Here is a 22,619-nt window from a genome sequence, read left to right on the forward strand (position 1 = left end):
TTCCGCATCCATTTATATGAAGAAACTAAAAGGGAGGGTACAGCCAGCCGCCCCTTTCCAACCTCCCATGGAGAGGAGACACACCACCCCAACAGCCACAAACCACAGGTCGAGCACCCAAACGGACACCGGTCTGCCCAAGACAGCCAGCCATATGACTGAAGACAAGGTCTGTTCCTTACGGGTGCATACAGAATGTGTCACGCAGTAAAAAGAAAATGGCAAAACTAAACACATGCAATGCTTCAGGTCTTTATTGTTGCTGAAGAGTAACTGGTACATGGTTAAAACATTCTAATATAATCGGTGAACTCTGAAAACTAAGGCTTTCTGTAGGTTTGTGGTATCCTGGTGTTTCCTTTCACACAGGGTACATATAAAATCCAGTTATAAAAACACGGATCTTTTTTGAACAACAGAGATTGATGCAATGCACAAAACTAGAAACTACATTTCATATGATCAAGACAACAGCTTACAGACCAGCTTTGGGCCTTGCAGCTTCAAACCCAAGAGAGAAATGTCTTGGTCTGAAGTCCTGCTACCCAGATGAGCTTGATGACAAACACAGATGGCAGGATTTCAACCTTCTGTTCTGAGCAAAGAGAAGGAAACCCCTGATGCTGATGAGGAAACATTTGATTGAGCAAACAAGAGCAGTCTCCTTGAAGCACGTCAATGACCTCAGATAACGTAAGCAAGACCTAGCAAGACCTGTAGGTCCCATAGACGGAGCAGTCGCTGCTGAGCAGTGCGGCTGCTGGGACTGCGAGAGAAGGTGAGCCATGACAAACGTGCTAATGAGTGAGACAAGTCTTGGAGCCAATATGCGTCCCAGTAAAGAGGGTCTGTGTGTGATTCCTGGAGTACTAGCACCTTTAACCTAACAGCATTGAAAAAATTTTCAAAATGATTTACCTGACAGAATTGTTTAGGTTGGAAAAGACCTTTAAGATCCTCAAGTCCAACCGTTAACCTAGCACTGCCAAGTCCACCACTAAACCATGTCCCTAAGTGCCATCTTAGTGTACTTTGAATAGGGAAACAGAGTAAGAACAAAATGGTCTCCAAAAAAAAAATCTGTACATTAGAACCTTTTGAGTAAAAAGCAGCATTTTGACCAAAGAGGAAAAAAAACCCCACATTCACAGAAAGATCTTCCATAACTACTTTTTAAACAAAGAAGCTTCTATATCCAAAAAGCTTTTTCTTTTAATTCAATTTTTTCCCCATCTTGCATTTCTAATTGAGCTGGAAAATGATGCCCATAATCTGAAAATTTACCAGCCAACACCCTTCCCTGTGAGAGGAGGATTCTTCACTTACCACCCCGCACCACAAAGTCAGGCACTGCAAATGTGACATCAGCAGCTGACAAGAAGATTATTCTTTCTTTTCGACCCAAATACATGAGAGGAGAGAATGAATTACAGATTTGTGGATGTTTACCACATTACAGTAGGTTACATGTTTGGCTCCAGCAGGGAGAAAAGCCCTTGTAAGGGTCAACAGTGGACTGCATTTGATTACATTTGCAGAATCCAACTCTAATCACACACAGACGCAAACCTTTCACCGCTCCACGACCAAGACTCACACTGATGTTTCCGACACATTTGATGACACCACAAAGTTCTCTGAACGACTGAGAAAAGCGTAGCTGGTATTTATATCACCAACATATATAACCTGTCCTCTGAAGTCATTCCTGAAGACTATGTTAAGGCTACTGGAGTAGGCTGGCCATGGTTACTCCTGGTGTGAAAGCACAGCCATGGCTCAGGACAGACTAGAAGAAGTCATTTAGGTCTCCTCTGCATTAATCATAAACGAGGTTTTTAGGTTTTCCCTTGTGGCGAGTTACCTGGATGTCCAGGGAACTGCACCAAAGCAGAGTGTTAGGCGAAGAAAAACCAGGCTATGTAGATTTAAGATGCAACCACACCTTTGATATCACAGAATTAGGTTTAAAATAGTCCTCATAGTGCAGAAAGGACCTCTTTCCAATCATGACGATGAAACACCAATTGTCAGTCATCAGGTACTCAAATATAAATATGAAAAAAAAATTAAGAAACATAACCCTAAATATAAACCTAGTTTTATTTATTTTTAAGAAAAAAAGGATTAAAAAATCAGAGTAAAACAGATGGCTTCAAGTACTTTCCGCATAATAAACAATTAGTTATTATAAGCATAGATTAAAAAATACTTGTCACCTTGCAAGGGACAGTTGAATAGAGGCTGGTGATTCTTTCAAAAAAATGGTCTTTGATACAAACACAGTAGACAACATGTTTGGTGTTGTAATTTAGAAGAGAACAGATGTGTCTACCACGCTGACCCGATGCTTGAGATACTCCACACAAGATAGATTTTGCACTCTCTACTTTCACACTCAACACATGGAGCTAGGCCACCTGGGTTTAGCTCAAACAAGCCTTCATGCAATAAACAACAAATATTTAGTAAGTCGGGAAGGTTTTGCAGCAATACAGTTGATCAAGTGGTCTAACGTTCTTGAGGTTGAAAAACAAATCTAACCTGAAGTGTCTTCTAAGTGCTGGCAATGTTTATGCCTTTCATGACGTGAGCATGAACATTACTTACATATGACAAGGAATACACTTGAAAGTGCCTTGTCTGAGTTAAAGCCTTCAGATTTTCTGGATGTCATGAAAATAAGGGAAAATGTTATAGTGGGAGCCCTAAAAGAACCCCCCAAAAATTGTGAAGGAGGTTAGAAAAGCAATGAAAAAGAATCAGGCAATCAAAAAGAATACTGCAGAGGGAAAACTTAGCTCTATTTCCCTGTGCTGTGATAAGGCTGAAACCCATCTCTTGTACCTATAAGGAGACAACGATTGCATCAGATGCGTTTCAACAGGTCTGGCTGACACACACGGAACAAGCAGTCTTCTTGCTTATTTATATGGACACTTGAAATGCCTAAGGAAGCAACGCAAAAACCAAAATAAATGCTTAAAAAAAAAAAAGATATCTTGCCTACTCTGAAAAATAAATGTTTTCAATGAAATAGTGCCTACAAGTAGACCTTTCTGAAAAACATTTGCCAGCTACTCACAGACACTTATTTTTGCCCCTACCAGAAGACAACACCAATAAACCAACTGAAAAATCAGCTCCCCTGTCCTGCAGCTCTCTCTACTACAGTAGGAACAAGTCTCCCACAGCTAACAGGGAGACCGAAACACTATGAAACAGTGAGAAATCAAACCTGATCTGCATAGGTCTATTATGTAATCAGTTAAGACTTAAACGGAGGGAGAGCCAGCATTGTTTTCTGTACTACAACACAAGTCCGCAAGGCTTGAAAATCATTCTGAGCGACCAAGCCAGAACAGCTGAATAGTCGTAGGTTCAGCAGTGTTTGGAAAAGCTTATGCGAAAATAATATTTTAAAATAAGGTTGAATATTTGAAATAGAAAAAAGAAACAGAACAACAACTCCTCCAACTTCCACCTACCATCAAAACATTGTTAAACTTACCAGCTTTCCAAATCTGGTGCTCACTTTATGACAATGTGATTGTACCGAAATCATACATCTGTCTCTCAGCTGGACAGTTTGGGTTTCTACATGACAGTTCAGTGCATGTCACATTTATTAACGTCCTTACGAGTGTTCAATAATCCAGCAATTTGTTTCGTAATTACAGCAGAATGCAGTTGCTAGCTGCTTGCAAGAGCAATGTTGAAATTACATTCAGAGATGAAAACTACCATTTTCACGTGTAGCAATAACTAACATTTTTCTTTCTTTTCACAGAATCGAGTGCAAATGTCTAACAACGGCAATAGTAAAAGACAATTCTCATGCAAAAATTCTTCCCTGTGCATAAAATTTGCAGGACATCTCAAAACCACCCATTTTCACGTCTTTCTCTACCCCGGAATTAATTGTTTTTTATTTTCGTGTCGTGAAATTTCTGTTGCTTTTTAAAATATCGATGACAAGCGAGTTCAATTAGTTCCAGCCCACCAAATATCTTTTGCTGCACAACAAAAAAGATGATCATGGCTGCAAAATACCATCGTGCAAAGCTGTACAGGTACAGCACTGCAAGCATACCCGGTGGGAACACCGTCCAGTACAGGAGCGAGATGCACTTAACTGCGAAGACCCTGAGCTCAGATTTACACGGTGGAATAATGCTTTGCCCTGTTGCACTGAAGCACTTTCCACCTTCATAGAAGTGTCGGAGTCTCTCCTCTTTCTCTTCCCAACGCTTCCGGCACCAAAGCTGCAGTTCCTCCTTAGAAGTGGGCACTGTCTCTATGGGATATCTCTGGACGTGGAAGTGAATCTCCTTTGGGAAGTTTCCCTTCAAAAGGTGTTTCTCCGTCTGAGGAATGTTTTGGGGGTATGCCACAGTTATGTCATGGATAGCATCGAGATTGTCACCTAGAAGAAAGATTTGGGGGAAAAAAAGATCAATACAGTTCATGCTATGGTCAGAACACTAATCTGCTTCAAGGCATGACTGAAAACTGTCCAAATTGTGGCAGAAATCCCAAAGATATGTTAGCTATGCAGAGTATGTTTTTTATCTGCTAGAATCTCTAAAGGCTGAGAGGTCAAACGTTTCCCAATCTTTATCTGTTCTGAATCTGAGCAAAAAATTTTGGGAACAAAATTATACACAGTACAAACTAATGTAGAATTACACCACAGTGATTAAGAGGATAAAGTCAAATTTAAAGGGAGAAGATGCACATCTGGTCTTGGATAAAGAGCAGAGTATGCAAGACTAATCTTCAGTTATTCATACCTGTGCTGCAAGCTGAAATTGCTTTTAACTAATGAAATACAACTGAGTGTATGTTCCTGTGAACACTGAAAAAGACTCAAGTTGATCTGCAAGCAGTATACACAATCTGAACTTACTGAAGATTGAGAAAACATACATGAAACATATGCTAGCTAAATATCAGGAGCTCATTAAATCTCAAGTATCTCACAAAGGATGAGGAGTATCTCCGTAGCTCAGCCAGCCTTGCAGAGCACTCCAGTTAACACAATTTCTTTAAATCTGACCAGCCAGTACTGTAAGGAGGTGAGCTGCTGCTTACCTTCCAGATCTGGTAAGGACAAAGTACAGCATAAATGGTGGAGAAGCCCAGCTTTAAGTAAACCACATATAGTTGTTAGCTATTTGGGTAAAGTGAGTGTCCTGGTTTTGGCTGGGATAGAGTTAATTTTCTTCCCAGCAGCTGGTACAGTGCTGTGGTTTGGATTTAGGATGAGAATAACGTTGATAACACACTGATGTTTTAGTTGCCAAGCAGACAAGGACTTTTCAGCTTCTCATACCAGCCTGCCAACGGGAAGGTGGGGGGTGCCCAAGAAGCTGGGAGGGGACACAGCCAGGACAGCTGCCCCAAACTGGCCAAGGGATATTCCATACCATATGACATCATGCTCCGTACAGAACTGGGCGGTTGGCTGGGAAGTGGCTTAGCTCTGGAACTAGCTGAGCATTGGCTTCAGGTGGTGAGCACCTGTGCTGTGCACCACTTGGTTTGTATATTCTTTTATCATTATTATAATCTTTTTTCTGTCCTGTTAAACTGTCCTTATCTCAACCCATGAGCTTTTTTTGTTTGTTTGTTTCCTTCTCCCTTTTCAATTTTCTCCCCCATCCCACTGTGGTGGCGGGGGGCAGTGAGCAAACAGCTGTGGGGTTGTTCTAGCTGCCTGCCGGGTTACACCACAACAGTGAGTGTAGCTAAACATTTAAAAAGCAATTGCAGATTAGAATTGCAAAGGAATACTGATGAAAAAACTCTCTACTCTTCATTACCATGCCTCATCAAGCCAACACTCTTGAAAGGCTATCGGTATTGCCAAAGTGGGGTTTGCTAGCGCGTCTTTGCACTAAGTGTTTTTAGATTTTGCACTTTCTAAATACCCTCTTTATTCCCCGGCCTCTGACCAGACATTCTTTTTAAATTTCATAAAGTAAATTCTGCTAGTGTAAAACTGATCTAAAAATAGGCGCATGGTGCACTGGATGTTGCATAACCGTTAAGTTCTGCCAGCAGTGATTTATCCTGCTGTTTGTATTTGGCTGGCTGGCTCGGGGCAAAATAGAATTGGAGACTAAAAGCTGTCTCCAGTTGCAGCGACTGAAGATTTTTGCTCTCATAGATGATGTCACTTCTTGCAAAGATAATCTAAACCTACTCTTTAGTCTCGCTTCCCCTCTTCATTTGCTCCCCTTCCCTAGCATTTTGGCTTTCCTTTACGGCTCCAAAAATGACAGGGACAGAGTAGGAAGTTACTTTAAAAAGCCATGTTCAAAATGATGTATCTAAAGTTCAGCTCCAAATATCACAAGAGGGAGAAAAACCCTATTCAGCCTTTCAGAGTATTTTATAACTGGGCTGTCTTATAACGATCTCTCTCGGACAGTTTTGTGGCAAGTTACTTGGGTTTTTAAAGAGCTCCTAGGAGGTCCATCAGAGCAAAACTCAATACTCCAGCTTTTGTCTAGCTACAGAAACACATCCTATCTAAGCAGAGAATCCTGGTATTCTGCATGGATAAAACCTTTCAGATCTTGTTCCAAGAAATGCCAAAATTGAACGTGTCTTAGAAACAGCAAAGCCTTAGAAAGGCAAGTGATGGCCAGCCTGCTGCACCTCAGCACAAAGCATTTTCATTTTGAAAACAGCTCGCATTTTTCTTCCCCCTACTCCAAATACTTCTGCTCTCAGAAGGAATTACAGTCGCCCTACAGGACAGACATCCCCTAAGTTGGGGATGCCTCGTATCTTAGAAGGGGATGCCACATCCCCTAGAAGGGCCACTACATGTGCCTCTAAGAGATACCCATCTCTTAAAATCTGTCTTCCTCCTGATCCTCCAGAGCTCCCTGGGTCCCAGTGGCACAAAAAAACTACACCTTACCTCAAGAGGGAGGCCAGAAAAATTCAGCCTTCTTGAGATCCCTGCATGAAAAAAGCCTTCTATGAAAAAAGTTTTTGGCTACACGAATTTCTCACCCACCCTGCAGTCATTTGTGTCTTTGCAGCTAAACAGTCAGCTGCCATTACATGCAAATGTTCTTGAAAAATCAAGGCTTTACACATAAGGATCACTGACATACAGATGGCAGGCAACAGATCATCAGATTTCCTTCAGAGACAGATTTTCTGACTCTGTGCAAGTGTTGGACTGGCAGGACTGGGCAGGACTCCCTGCACCCACACAGCCGGTCTGATCCCTTCAGCATGCAGATATATTTCTGCCTGTGAATTCCTAATTGGAAATAGGGAAGCCTCTACCCCTTACCTATGGATCTGTAGCATCCCCAGACAGATACTTTCCAGCAGGGCTTCACGCCATACTGTAGAAGGTCTACACTACATCATGGCTTCTAAATTAGTTACCCAGAACAAAGCTCAAAGAGCTGCGTACAGGAGGGCGGACGTTACTCCTGCTGCATTGCAAACAAGGAAACAGAGGCCAAGGATGATTACGTGAACTGCTCATTGTGTCCAACTTGAACCAGTATCTCCTAATTCCCAGCTGCAAAGTTCACCTATTAAAGTATATTTTACACAAGAAGAAATGAAACTTCAAAGGTAGATTTAGCATATCTGAAAGCACAGAACATCAGAAAGAAAGAAGAACAGAACACGAGGTTTCAGATGGAAGAGGATTAGAGCCTTTCTCAACAGGCCCCTTGTTTGGGTCATACATATTTAAAAACTCCACACAAATGGCAGCCTGGAGCTTTAATTCCCTGGCAAAGCAAACATGTGGAAAGGACCAGCTTCAATCAGTTTTCTACAGCTGTTGCAAGAAACGTGCCCTGCTAGTGTTATGTGCAGGATCCACACTGCACACTTGAACAAAAAGGTTTTGCATATTCTCTGATTTATCAATGGGATCTTTTAATATAGACAGGGTCAACACATCACTGCCAAACACGCCACAAATGAATCTGCTAAAAAGAAGAATAGTTACTGCAGCAGATGAAGGTAGACCATTCGTGATGAGGGACAAAATTCACCTAGGCTAGGTTTAATCAGGCAGTTTTGAACCTGCATCCTTGGCTAAAGCATCTTTACTGTCTCTGTTTCCCTCTGAAGTTAAGCTCGTTCTCTCTGCAGTCTGGAGATATCTAACAGCACGTGTTTCAGATCAAAAGCAAGGTGCCAGTCAACCAGCAAAAGAAAGTGATTTTAAGTGAAGACACAGGGCAGTCACTGATTTTAAAGACCTTTTTTCCACCCGAATTTAAAGATCTGCTTAAAAAAAATCTGCTTCTGCATATTTTAAGAAGAAATTGCCCTAAGGGAAGCCACATCATTCTACTTCTCTGGTGGGTCAAAAATGAAATAAGCAAGCAGATTTGTACATAGTTCAGAGAAGCCTTTGGTGGACAAACTATGTCATGCAATGCTTTTAGTGACATCTGAGGATCTTCTTTATCCTGCTTGTATACACATTCCACTGGGGAAGGAACGAAGGGCAGAGGAAACCAAATAACATTCGCAGTTTTGCATCTGAAATCTAATTAAGCTAAGAAATTGCCATTAAAGCTAAAATGTCGGGCAGGTAGTCCAGCTCTTCAGGACAAAAAGACACCAGTTTCAGCAGCTTTACAGTGTCACAACTTTTTCCCTGCAGTAGTAGAACTGTATATCCTTCATACCCATGAACAATATTCTGTCCTGTGCTTTATAAAAGCACCTCAGAAAAGGAAAGCTTACTACAGTGCTCAGGATTGAACATAAATTTTATCTTTAATTATTGTTTTGCAGCTATAAACTGCCTAACATGCAGATGATGATTAATCCATGTGGCAGTCTCCATTTTGGGATGACAAAATGCCTCAAAAACACTATTCTTTTTCTTTTTAAACTTTCTGTGCTCCAATCAAAGTTATTTATATTTCAGGCTCTCTTGATACACGACATTACTTCAAGCAATCACAATGCACAGCTGGTTGCTTTGGGCATTGCACTCAGAAGTGGCAGAGGAAGAATTTACCAGGCTCATTACCAAAATAACAGCAGCAGAGAAAGATGCCTTCTTTTAAAAAATATTTCCAAGGAAAAACTAGGACATTTTCTTTCACTACACCAGTTATTCCATCAGAATTTTTATTCTACGTTAGAAGTTGCAGCACCTGGTAGCCCAGTAGAGGTGAGGTTGCCACATGTCCCTGCCCCAGGTCTGAGCACGTATTCCCAATACACATACACACACACGTACAATGCACAGGCACAGACAGACGGACAGCCACGGATCAACATGGACAGAAAGCACAGCACTCCAGCAAACAAAATGGCCTCATCGTGTTCCCCTCTCTGGTTGATTAGTTTAAAGGTCTGTCAGTGGGAACTATATACATATTTACACGCTATGGATCTCTCCAGCAACTGGCCATAGACGGTCTACGCTGCAGCTGGCCCTGGGTCCTTGTCTTCCCAGGTGCTGGCACCTGGACACACGAGCCCCTGGGCCACAGCCTCTCTCCGTTGGCTGGTACAGACCCCTTGCACAGACGCACGTGCACTGTCAGTCCCTCCAGCAACTGGTTTAGGCACTCAGGGCCACCCAGTAGCTGGTGTTCAGATCCTCTCTTCTCCAGCTGCCTCATGCAGAGACAGACAAACCGGTCTCAGCTGACCCCAGAGTCTCCTCAGGCACCGGCTTGGACCTTGCAGTCCCTCCAGTAGCCAAACTGTGACCATCTGACCTCTCCAGTATCTGACCAAGACTCATGGCCGCTTTGATACCTGGCTCCCAAGCCTCTTACCCTACTCGCCTACTAGTCCCACTTGAGAGTCACTAGTGATCACGCACTGACATAAGCACCCGCACAACAGACGTGGACCCCAGTCTCTCCAGTTGCTGGCACCTGGACCTCCATACACACACCCACAGAGTCCCCTCACCCAGAAAAATAATTAGAAATGGAGTTTAATGAGAAGATGGGGCAGACTGGACTGATCAAGCACAAGGCACAGCCAGGCAAGTGTACTGACCAGCCCCATTTACGTGGGACCAGCCCTTTTTACCCCTTATTCCTCTATTTTCCCAAACTTGTTCCTCCTAAGCCACCTTGAACCATCCCCTTCCCCACTTTTAGTTCCTCCCATAAATGTGCCGTAATAAATTTTGTACCATCCCCAAATGCTCCTCTTGGGCATCCTGTAACAAGTCCCAAGGCCCTGCAAGCAGTTACCCCCCCTTAGTTTGTGAGGTGATGGACAGGAGCCTCTCCCATTGACTCACTGTGACGGGTGTCACCTCTGGCCCGCGGGCTGATGGCTGCCCCATGACAGGCCTTGGAGGAGCCAAGGGAGGAGGATTTGTTTCTTTGTCTGGATTTTAGGGTTTTCTCTACCTGCCACTGTGCTCCTTTGCCTATGTGCAGACAAGCTTTTCATCTCACAAACTACTAAAAACCTTACAACCAAGAACCTCTTACTAGGTTCAAAATAAAGGTAAACTGAAAATTACTTTTAATTGGGCATATTAAATACAATGTCAGCACAGTATTTTAATTCTAGGGGGAAAAACCAGCCTGAACGTAAAAGGAAGCATTAAACTATTTTAAGCTGCTTTCAAATACATCTGCCAAGTGAATATTGCTGCAATTGGTGAAAACTGCCCAAAGCGATGCTCAGCCCCACAGCACAGTCCCAAATAAGCGGGCTGGTTGGACAGACCCATCCCCTGTGCTGTAAGGATCGCTCTGGAGGTTGGGCACTGCTCGTTCCTCAGTTACGATTCTCATCAGTGACAAGGACACTTTCTTGCTCATACTCGGGACTGAGCAATGCTGAGCAAGCTCACTGTGAGACAGAAGGATCTATATAAGCAGCAACTTTATATAAGCAACGACTTGAGAGCCAAAACGATGATTCAGAACAAAAGCTCTTAAAGCCAACATGACCATCAGTGAGCCAAAAATGAGGACGGGCCCCAGGCAAATCCATGCAATGAACTGCTCAGCCTCTCAGCAGTCTGGAAGGTGAACAGGCAGCTGAGCCTCCTTGGCATTAACAGTGGCGGCTCTTACCCATTTCCATCCCCAGCAAGGATCTCAGCAGCTGTAATTTGTTCTACTTTAGTTATCATTGGCATTACTTTAAATCATACAAGGATTATACAGTCTCTTCCCCTGTATTGATCCAGCAGAGAAGATTCTATTCTTAACCACAGTACATCACAGAACAGTGCGCCGATGAATCGTTGAGCCAGAACGGGGAGAGGTAGACTGAGATGCTCTCACAACAAAATATTCATGACAACCTTAAAATAAGCTGTTCTGTGAAAAGTGGGACCAATATGCAAGGCCCTTGTCCATTCCACTCCCCACCACAAAATAACTATAACTTCCACAAAACACTGGTTGTAGCTCCCCCACCCACCCCTTAATGTCCTCAACTTCATATACATTTCCTTAGGAAACCCAGCAGGAGGAGACTTGGCATTTCTGTAAATAAACTGATCAGCAACATAATCAAAATAGATATGGAAACAAGTAGAACAAAACTAATTATGTTTCACAATATCTGAGTATTGTACATTAGCTTTGAGACAAAGATACATTTTTAGATATTAAAACAAAAGTCATCTAAAACTGCTTACTGGGAAATATTACTGTCTTGGCTCCTGAGATTCGAGTCATTTTTCTTTGAGAACACAGTATCAGGAGGGAGCAGCTTCAAGGATTTACAGCCCCTCCTGGGAAGCATCATCCTTGTGAAGATTTAAAACTTCAGGCAGCCCTCTTTAAAGCAGCGGTGTCATCCAGGGTTAATCTAAATCACTTTCAACTCAGTAGTTATTGGAAATCTTTTTTGGGTAAGTGTAGCAATCAAATAAGCAAACAAAAAAAGACAGAATGATAATGCTGGCCTTGATTAACAGAGAAGAGCAATCCTGCATACCAATTCTTTCTCTAGCTATCTGATTTTCCACCAGCATTGTGATACAAGGAGAGAGGAAGACCTTCTACCTCCTGAGAGGAAGGAGTTAAGGAAACTGCACCTCTTGTCCTTGAGGGTGGGAGCCCGGGGAAGGGACATTCCCTGGGGAAGGGACATCCCTGGCTGCTTTCTGCTCCCCAGCAGGAAGGAGCCGTACTCTGGGTGCTGCATACAGGAGCAGAGGACTACCCGATCCCCCACAGAGGTACCTCCAGCCTGGCTTGTACAAAGATCAAGAGATATAAGGTCATCCTCATAGCTACCAGCAATCATTAAATGTGCTTAATTCTTTTGTTAAATACATTTAAATCACATAGTTCTGCAGCCTGATACCACATCTCATTAACGTGTAAAACAATACCACAAACCAAAGGGGGGATGGGGAGAGGGATCCGCTTTGACTCAGAAATCTCTGTAAATACCTCATTTAATTATTTTAAGACCAGACTGGAATGTTATCATCATCTAATCTGATCTCCTGAATAACACAGGCCACAGGAGCTTATGCAGAACGCTTTTGGTTTTACCATGGGGTGTTGTAAGACAGACATCCTGCGTTGTCTTAAAGCTTTTAACATGAGGTAGGCAATTCCTCTAATTAATTTTTTTTTTTTAATCAGCATCACTACACTGAACTTGTAATGCCAATAAAATCTAATCAACTTAAACGCCTCTTACAGATTGAATGATTCTTTGCAGGACTATAAACCAATATTACTACAGCAGCAGGAGTAGATGCCCCTCTTTTCTGTTTGAACGCGAAGGATGCTCTTTTCGTCAGACAACACACCCGTCAGCTCCCTTCCTCCTCTCCAAACCAAACCAGAGCTAAAACAAGAAGGAAGACACGGTGTAGTTCAGTTACGGTACAAGAAGTCAGTATATGGGAAAACTAAGAGTGGATCGAGAAGTATATAATCCTGGTCTGCAAGTTGAGATATAGAGTGCTAAACTGATTCTTAGTTTGTGGATTAAGTTGTACAAAAACACTTAAGCACGTGTCAAGCCAGAGAGAAATACAGACGATTTAGCTCATAATTACTGCATGCATTGTTTGCACAGCTACACTTTACAGGCAAAATATAAGTATGGGTTGTGGTGCTGGATTTCACGTGTTTCACAACACTTTACAACCTCCATTAAGGCTTTACAGATACAACTCTGTCTTGCCACCTCCCTGGATGAGGGCCCTCCGACCCCAGCTGCTCTCAAAGCCACAGCCAGCTCGCCTGAAACACGGCACATGGCTCCTGGGTACCGCTCTCAACACAAACCGACTAATGGCTTCAGGAACCGAGTTTGTTTGTTTAAAAGAGGAATCTCTGAGCAGACGAGGGAAGGATATGCAGGGAGAGGGGGGACCCGGCCATCGCGATGGGGAACGCACCGACCCAGTGGCTCCATCCACGAGACTGCCCTGGGGGCTGTCGCCCTTCAGACTTCCCTCCCGGCTCCAAAGGGTTATTTTACACATTGCAAAGCAAAAGCTGGTTGAGCTATATATAAAATACAAAATATGCGGAGAGAAGGGATAAAAGAGTTGGAACAAGTTATTTTCAGTCACTAGGGATGACCGGGCATAACTGACTCACTACGCTTTACTCTATCATTCCCAAACTATATTTATCAAATCCCGATAACAAAAATGCCATGTTTCTTCCCTCACCTGCATATCGGCTCGCTCCCAGCCTCCCATACTACACATCTGCTCTTCATACACATATGGGATTTAGTTTTCATGGGTATGTTACATGTTAGGAAGGAGAAAACATTCCTAGGCTAATAGTACGCTACTAATTCATACAGAAAAATGGTATTTCGTACAACAGACAGACACTGACATACTGGTATGCAACTTTCCAACTCCACTAAGCTCTAACATGAATTTCCTGGCAAACAGCCAACAAATTCAGATGAGAACCACAATTATGCTTGAAATAAAGATAATTTACTACACTGCAGTGAAATCCTTTTAAAAGCATCACATGTACTCTACCTTGTCACGATAAGATGTCTTTCTAGACAGGCAAATGTACATAAATTAGGAAATGGCTGATTTTTAAAAAAAAACTTTTATGAAGAAAGTGAAACAAGTCATGCAAGTATGTCTGGAAAGCTAAGTATCAATTAAGCAAAAGTAAGATATCAAATATCCTTAAAATAAATCATGCACACACACACAGAAAGCATGTATAAGCGGCTCAAGCTTATTCTTTTCTTTGAATATGACAGACTATCCATCAAATTCCTCTGTTACTTGTTGGGCATTTGAAAGCACTGGGAACCTGGGAAAGTAGTAATCCACCCACGTACGTTTCTTTGCTCCCTGCCTGGATGAACAATCTCTCTCCAATGCAGTTGGAATTAAGCATCAATCTCTACAAGAGAAAAACACATCCCCATTCCAGTTCTGCCAGAATTCAGCTGTTGCATCTGCAATTTCCACTGTCATTTCTGACTGGCCTCATTGAGTTAACAGTAAAGCAAAACCACTCTGGAACAGTTTACATACGCAACTGCCATACCAATGATGCTCAACATCGCAGGATATTACTGCTAGGTAAACTACGCAGCTGGCTTAAAACCTGGAATTTTTGGAAAAGTGCTACATTTTTAAAGATGTAAGGAGGAGCAGTACGTATGAACTGCCACGTGTAGCACAGAAGCATATGTTAGTTTTCAGCATCCGAATTAAAATACAAGCATTAAAGGGGCTACCCTTCCCAGTCTCCCTATTCATGTTATTTATTTCCCCCCAATTCTTCCAAAACCATTGCTTATACTCTTTTCCAGTACATCTATTTTTTTTTAATAGTTTTAGGAGTTTCCAGGATGTAGGGTAGGAATTCTCATAATTTTCTTATTGTTTTTAATAATTTTCAAATTGTTTTAGACAGAGGTACATTAAACCCCAGCCGATCTGTAGACTGACCATGCAACTTATTTTGGGTCTTGTCTTTTGTGAAGCCACTACAAAGCTAGTGTGAGACAGTGTGAGGAACAGAGAAAAATAATTCACCACAGACACACAGGAGGAGGTAGTTGTGGCAATTTTTGCTCAGTAATTGACTGATCAAAGTGCATCCTATCTCCTCAGAAATGCCATGGACTTTTCACTTTCCATCAGCCCTTAGTTCATGTCAGTGGAAGGATGGTGTTACGAACAGCATAAGACCATCCAACGCTGTATTGTGACAGGAGCAATAAGTAAATAAATGATGGCTATTAAAGAAAAGAGATTTTATTCTTGGCTTCTGGTGCATTACATCTATTCTTTTCTATAACTCAAATATAAAAGCTCAGCTTCCTTTCCTCGCCTTACTCTATTTTTCTTCCTTTTTTAATGGCCTCAGACGAGTAACCTCATGTTAATTCCGTGCACTTTGCTACGTGTTGTAATCACTACCCAAAGTCAACCGCTAGAGAGTACCCTTTAGCTGCCTAGTGACCTGAGGCTGTTTTCTAACCCTGCCCTCGTCAGACTGTCCCAAGCATCGCTCCTGGTTAGCACAGCCTCCAGCTGCCCCAGGAAGAGCAATCTGGAATCAGGGGGCAACTTGGATTCCTCGCAATACAAAAGCTGGGCTAGATGATATACCCGCTACCGTTACATCTGGGATACGTGACAAGAAAGTGAAAACGCAGTTGAACTTTTGAGAGATTTTACAAATACGGCCCATACCAAACCAAAACACTAGATGAAAATGCACCCTGCACCAAAAATAGAGTATGAACTAGAGGTTTTAAAAACACCTGCTAGCAGCCACCTCAAATATTTGGATGGAGTGCTTCCGCAGACGTCCTGAGCCGATCTCTCACATTTCATGCCTCGCTGATTTGTGCTATTGCCATTCTTGGTCAGAGTGGTTTGTTTTCATTTCTGTGTACAAAGCAAGAGGAATGCAGAACAGCACCAGCAGCCTGACAAGAAGGCATAATTTCCACACACAGAAAATAGTGAGGCTTGTAATTTTTCTCTGATGGATATATATACTAAAGCCACATCATGCTTTTGCTCCACCTTGTTTTAAACCCAGGACAAGGATTTTGCTCCGAAAACATTTCGTACTCTGCCATTAGAAGAACTTTAGTCAGAAATGTGTGGTTTATTATCTGAATTGACAGCTGAGGTATATTTACATGGAGACGAGCTCATCTATACATCTCACTAAGTGGAATCGATTTGGGGCTGAGCAGCACTCAGGCTTTCATTAAGCAGCAAAGTCCTGAATTAGTCAACAAAACAGAGCCTCTAACATACTTTAATCTTCTGTTCTTTACTGTAACTCTCTAGATGTAACTTAACCCTTTGATATTCAGCTCTAACACTACTAATTCAATTTCCATGTTTCTTCCCCTGTGCTGATCAACGCCACCAACCGTGGAGCCCCCTGACACGAGAGCATCCAGCACTGCACAGAACAGGCATTTAGACCCACGCCTGCCTGCACCGAGAGATGAACTTACTGTTCCCAATCCCCTGGTGCTAAAACAGTTTCCACCAGACCATGATACACACAAGAGGACAAATCTTATTAAATTTAATCAGTCCAGTACTTGGGGGAGCCATCTTAATCAGAATGGGATTTAATGAAAAGCCACAACTCCAATGAATACTCTTTAATTACGACTGACTAATATTTATCCACAAAGAGGAATTTGTTTCAGGATTAGTCTGAGACCTGGAAGAAGCTGAAGACATCAATTTAATAATGGAATGCCTAATTAAAGTATAATGGAAACCTAATTGTGATATACTGCTTTGTAGCGCACATGATTTATTTAGAACAATTGCTTTTCACTGGGCTCATTAGGGAAAGTTAAACAAAACACAATAGTAAAAAAGGATAGGGAAAACCAGACACACTAGAACTTCCAAGATGATTATAATCAGCTGATGAAAGACAGTGACATATTTGTCAGATAAAGCACTGCCATCCCTCCACAGGCTGTGGTTAAAATTTCTAAAAAGGATAATGATTATATAGTTCCTTTCCTCCCTAATGACATGGGATCAGACCCAAACCCTACTGCAGCTACTTGGTGGAGCTCCGCTGGTGGGAAGGAGCCATGAAGATGAAGGGTCTGACGGCCTTTGGATCCTCCTCACGCAGAGGAACCTCACATAACGCACGTACCCTCCCATGTGCCACTACGGAAGGAAATCGGCTGGGGAAAGCAACCAGTGTAAATCCCCTCCAGTATGTCTGACTGGTCTCAACCAGGACGCAGTTCCTTAAGCAAGCATGGCCCTACAGGTAACCACGGCACAAAACTGAATGTCTCCTATTTTTCTTTCCCTATATAAAACACAGAAAGCTGCTCAAATAATTTTTTTTGTAAACCCAAGCATCCTCCTGTTTTCATCCTGATGGCACTGGGGTGGTGGTCCCCCCAGTACAATGGGTTAGCTCTTACCCCCCTCATTCACTCAAACCAAGGTGAACAATGTGCACTGTTTATCCTGCATCACTCTTTTACAGTGTCAATCCAAACAACGTTGTTCTGACCCTTTATGTTTTCTTCCCTTCACCCCTGCACTAGGAAAAATGAAGCATGGAAAGGAGCTGCTCCTCCACCCTGTGATGTCCTGCAAAAAACACATGGGGAGGTCCAGGAGCAGATGAGCTTTCTCTGATGGTGGCTGCTGGAACCACTGATTGATGTCCTTAGCTCCAGATCAGTTACGTTTAATTGGTGATGTGAGAATGGCTGTATCAACAGAAGCTGTCATGACAGTGCCATGGAAAAGAAAAAGGGATGCTACAGACCATAGGATGTGTGAGAACACAGCGTCACAGCCTTGCAGATGTATGAGAGATTGCAGTCATTTTAAACGCACAGCAGCAAAAAGATCTGTCTCTAGAAATAAAATTATTTGCTAATAGTTTTGTTCCAACTACTGCGTTCATAGAGATGCTTAGAAAAATTATACTGAAGTTGATCCTTTGAATGAAAATGAGCAAAGACCGCTGAGAGTGCCTGAACAGTCATTCCTATGCCCAGATGGCAGCTGAATTCTAGGCATCCATCTTGTACTTCCACATGTGTGATGCTGTCAGTCTGCCAGCCTGAGAAGTAAAAGCTGGATTCCTACCTCAAGGACAGTGAAAGTGTCAGATACGGGCCAGCAGTTCATCTTCAGATCTGGTCTCAGTATTGCAAGAACGAGGTCGAGAGAGACCACTTATCCCAGCAACACAACGGCCCAACACTGAGCCAAACGCGTCGCTTTGCTCATGGCAAGTTAAGACCCGGTTTAGGCTCATAAGCTAAGCGTTGTACCTTCGTGTTAAAGGCGTGGGCTGCAGTGGTCTGCTGGTTTTTTTATACAGATCAGAAGGCAATCCCACGCTGGCAGCTAAAGTCACAGATGAGAAAATGTTTTAAATCCTTGCTGTACAGGCCTCTCTGAACAGAAGTCTAACATTGGCTTCCTGAAAATATCTGCTATAAACTTCCATCTCTGAAGTCCAGTGGAACATTTAACTCCGTTGGCACTCCATGCTACAAAGCTCTGAGAGCAGTCATTACTAATGTTTTTAACATTGCTTTTTGACACAAATATGAATATGTACATAACTAAACCACAATGAATAAAATCAACTTAGGCAGTTCAATTTATTTCATACGAATTATAGAAACAAATGGCCTGCAAGTTAAAAAGTCCATTGTTGTCAGCACACAATTGTTTTCCTTAAATATTTTAACTCAGGAAAAATTAAGCCCCCTAAGTTTCACACGGTGCATTGAGAGGACAATGCTTAATTAAGGGGAGAAACTATTTGTCATAGCAGAAAATCCTTTTGAACTATGTTTTCCATAAATACACATTGCTGTATCTAACACATTTGAGTTCAGAAACACTTTCCCTCGAGACCGCCTGAACACCGTCTCTGCGCATTGCTCCCCCCGGGCTTACCATGGAAAGTACAAAAGGCATTGTGTAGTCCTCGCTCTGCAACCTCCTCCACTGGGAGATCCCGAGGCGTACAGGAACGGAGATTGGAAACATGCACATCCCAGAAAACTCAGTAGTACCTTGGTATTTTCCCTCAAGTGCTTGCGTATGTAACAGTTCACTACAGCCCACATCCAGCCTCACTACTCTCAACATTTTGTCTCAATGGCCACAAACAAACTGGACACCATCTGCACAGACTTCAGGTGAAGACTGCTCTTCTCACTCGTGTTTGATCTATGGACACAAACAACTGGTGAGCTTCAGCCAGGAGGGAAAGGACAAGAGCCCTCCTAACCACCAGTAAACACCTCTGCTCTGGAGGAATCGGAGTCAGTACAGAAGAGACCTGGCCCAGGGCTGGTGGAAAGCTCTGAACTGCCCGCAGGAAGGCTTTGCCATGGTACAGGACAAGGTCTTTATCAGCCAGGAGCGACGGGATGTCTCCCATTTTCCTTCCCAGTGGGAAGGAAAAAGGCTGGCCTTACAAATAGGAACAAAGAAGTTACCACTGTTTCACATGGCAGGTCAACAAAGGTGGCGAGAAAGTTCAAGTTTACCTGAAGAGCATCACGTCTCATCTGAGGAACAGTTAAAGTTAGACTTTTCAAGAGCTGCCAGTTGGTCCTTCACAAATAAATGATGGGGTGATAAAAAAAATCCAGTGTAGCTTGGCTGAGTTCACAGACAGTTTAGCTTTAGGACATAGTTCTGGTACAAACCTTTCCCTCTGTGTGCAAACACAAGCAAAGGAGAACTTCAGCAGCTTTGCTATACTTTCGAAACATGGAAAACATGACAAATGCTGAAACCCAAAGTTCACCACTCATCTCAGTATGTTTTCTGCCTAAGCAATGGTGACACAAACTAACTCCCACCAACTCTTCCATCTGCCCTGCTTCTGGGAGCATTAAAAGTAAACAAACTGAACAATAAGCAATTATAGCATGAATATCTCTGGAACTACACATAATTAGTGACTGAGGCAAAAGAAATGCAAAACAAAAAGATCTCTTATTTTTATTCTCCCAAAACCATGTCAACCTACAGTCATAAGTTCATTAAGTGACAACAGCAACTTTAACTATGCTGCTCTATCGTAGAAATGGCCTTTCAAATGTCAAGGCAGACAACAAAATTCATTCGGCAAACCGACAACTTCTGTTCAAACACCTGTAGTAACTCATGTTTAAGTGGACTGTGCACCAAAGCGACAAATTCTTTGATTAGTTTATAAGATATATTGTACACCAGATCAAAACACAGTGTTTGGAGAGTGAATATGCTGCTGCAGTAACAGGTAATGTCCCAGAGAGGTTACTAAATGGAATATTTTTCTAGATCAATCTGTGATCTAAGAAGTCGTCATAGTATCACTCCACCTTCATCAACTGCAGACATGAATGAATAATTCTATCTATAGAGTAAAACCCTGGCACACTTTGGTATTTTAAATTGACTGGTACATTGAATTATGGCGCTGCCTGTGATGAAATAACGTTGTAGGCAACAGCCCCAAGATGGAAATGAATTGGCTCCTGTCCACCTGCCTTCACTGACTTTCAAAAAACTTCTCCCTCGACACTAAGAGTGACAAAATAGGTACCAACATGTTTTTAAACTCATTGGTAAATTATCTGAAAGAGGAAACTAGGCCTGGAAGGCTGTCTAACTTTACTGTATTCACATCTTTAAAGCTATCTTGGCTACTTCTCAGTTCCAATTACAGGGCACATTTCTATTTCGCTCCCTGAGCTACACACCTTCATGAGGACTAGCAGAGATGTGCATGGCAGTAGACTGATACAGCTCCATCTGCACTGCTCTCCTCTCAGTCCCAGGGCAGGCGTGAGGTCAAATTAACTATCTGTTCCTAGGTACTTACCAGGAGCATCCTCCTGGGGCTAGATGCAGGAAAATCCCACGGGGATTGCCAGAAGGAAAACTTCATATGTGTCCAGTGCTTAGGAAAAAAAGAACTCCTTTATTCGCTCGACTGGGACATGGTGCTTTGTCACCTCCAGCCAGGCCAACATCAGGCAGGGTACAGACATTATCCAGGGGCCTTCACAGAAAGGCCTTGGTACCACCGGCCAGTGGAGGCTCAGTGGGATTTGTGGAGAGCCTAAAGAGAAAGTATCTGCCAGGGCAGAGTGGGAAAACCTCCTGCTGAGCCTTGTCTCCAGCCCAGACCCGAGTGTGGCATCAGAGCCACCCGGCTGAGCACAGCATTCCTGATCCAGGCAGCTCAATCAGCAATGCGTCCCAAGCAGTCCAGACCCTGCACTTTGGGTTTACCATCTGCAATAGAAGTGTAAATTACATCTATCTATAGATAGCATAGGCATACTAAAACATAATTATGAGTTTACATAGCACTTTGAAAAATATACAATAGCACTCAGACTCTTGAAAAAATGTTTACAGTAAAAGGGGAAAAGACTAGATGAACAATTACCTTCTCTTGTTTTCCTGCACTGGAGACACACTTCTACTACCGATGGTTGAACTCTATGACGTACAATTTTGAAGTATGCTATAAAACCAGAAATGTATCCCCTAAAGCATGATGAAGATGACTAAATGCTGAGAAAGTACATATTATCAAGGAAGGATTCTAAAATTAATGAAAAGTCCATCATTTTGTCCTGACATCAGCAGGACCTCAACTAAAAACGTTGATGCGACAGCTGATCTATGTAGCTGCTTCTGCTTTATTACACATGATGCTTTCCCTTCATGATCTACGGTCTGAAATTGTTAGCCAGTAACAATACCTGTCTCATTTTTGAATACTGAAAAAGGGAAGAGCAGAACAAAATACCACTAAATGCATGATGCCCCAAATTCCTGATTCTTAAGTATACATTCTCAACAGGCTGTTTTAAGAAAATATTTACTTTTTGGTTGTTATGGTGATCATCTTTTCACAGCAGTTTATAAAAATAGGAATGGCTAAAAATAAAAATCCAAAGGAACCTAAGGCACTAAAAAAGGAATATGGCATGCAGATTTGTCTGCTCCAGAATAAATCTGCATATAGTGTCCTGCAGCAGCACGTTTTACAAAGGGAATTAAAGCCATGAAATTAACATTTTAATGAAGTAGAGAGACCATTGACGTCAGGACTGCTCACTGATTGCTGCTTCCAGGTGGCCTAATGAGATGAAAATGAAGTTTATATCTTCAGCTAGTCTAAGCCAGGCTTGTTTTGTGACTGTGATTGAATTTAAATGAGAAGATACTGCTGTGTGCAAACATGTCTAGGCTGGTAAGTAGCCTTATCAAATCTAGGCATAATAAATGCTTGATTTAAAATATTTTATGTTAAGAAAAGGGATTTCAGTTTTCCTTTCACAATTCAACCTAAATGCAAAGCCAAAGTTTTATCATTAATTGTATAGCATGCCACAGCTTGTGTACTGGTTGCTCCAGGAATTCCCATACAAGATATTTACTGCAAGATGCGCTCATTTATCTATCAAGACGCAGAAAACATTCTGGATTACAAAGGTGAAGTAGGAAATTGTAAATCCAATGTAGCCTGTGGATAACCCACAATGTGATGTTCTGGCACCACAGGCACGTCAGGCATTAAGGTACAGCAATAGAAATGCAGGACCACCATATATTGTAAAACACAATACACAACAAACAAGGAACTGCAGCTCATCATAAA

The 22,619-nt window shown here is 42.3% G+C and overlaps 1 protein-coding gene across 5 annotated transcripts in view; it reads right to left on the bottom strand.

Moving 5' to 3' along the window:
* Positions 1-238: 238 nt before the first annotated feature.
* The window catches only part of LCLAT1 (lysocardiolipin acyltransferase 1), a 120,050-nt gene continuing 97,669 nt past the window's right edge, over positions 239-22,619 (bottom strand). For all 5 annotated transcript variants that reach the window (XM_054819508.1, XM_054819509.1, XM_054819510.1 and 2 more), the window contains one exon: positions 239-4,426. In XM_054819508.1, the coding sequence (XP_054675483.1) occupies positions 3,918-4,426 (509 nt within the window). In that variant the 3' untranslated portion in view covers positions 239-3,917. The remainder of the gene's footprint in view (positions 4,427-22,619) is intronic.

This window comes from Grus americana, chromosome 3 (genome assembly GCF_028858705.1).
Source record: "Grus americana isolate bGruAme1 chromosome 3, bGruAme1.mat, whole genome shotgun sequence".
Taxonomy (NCBI): Eukaryota; Metazoa; Chordata; class Aves; order Gruiformes; family Gruidae; genus Grus; species Grus americana.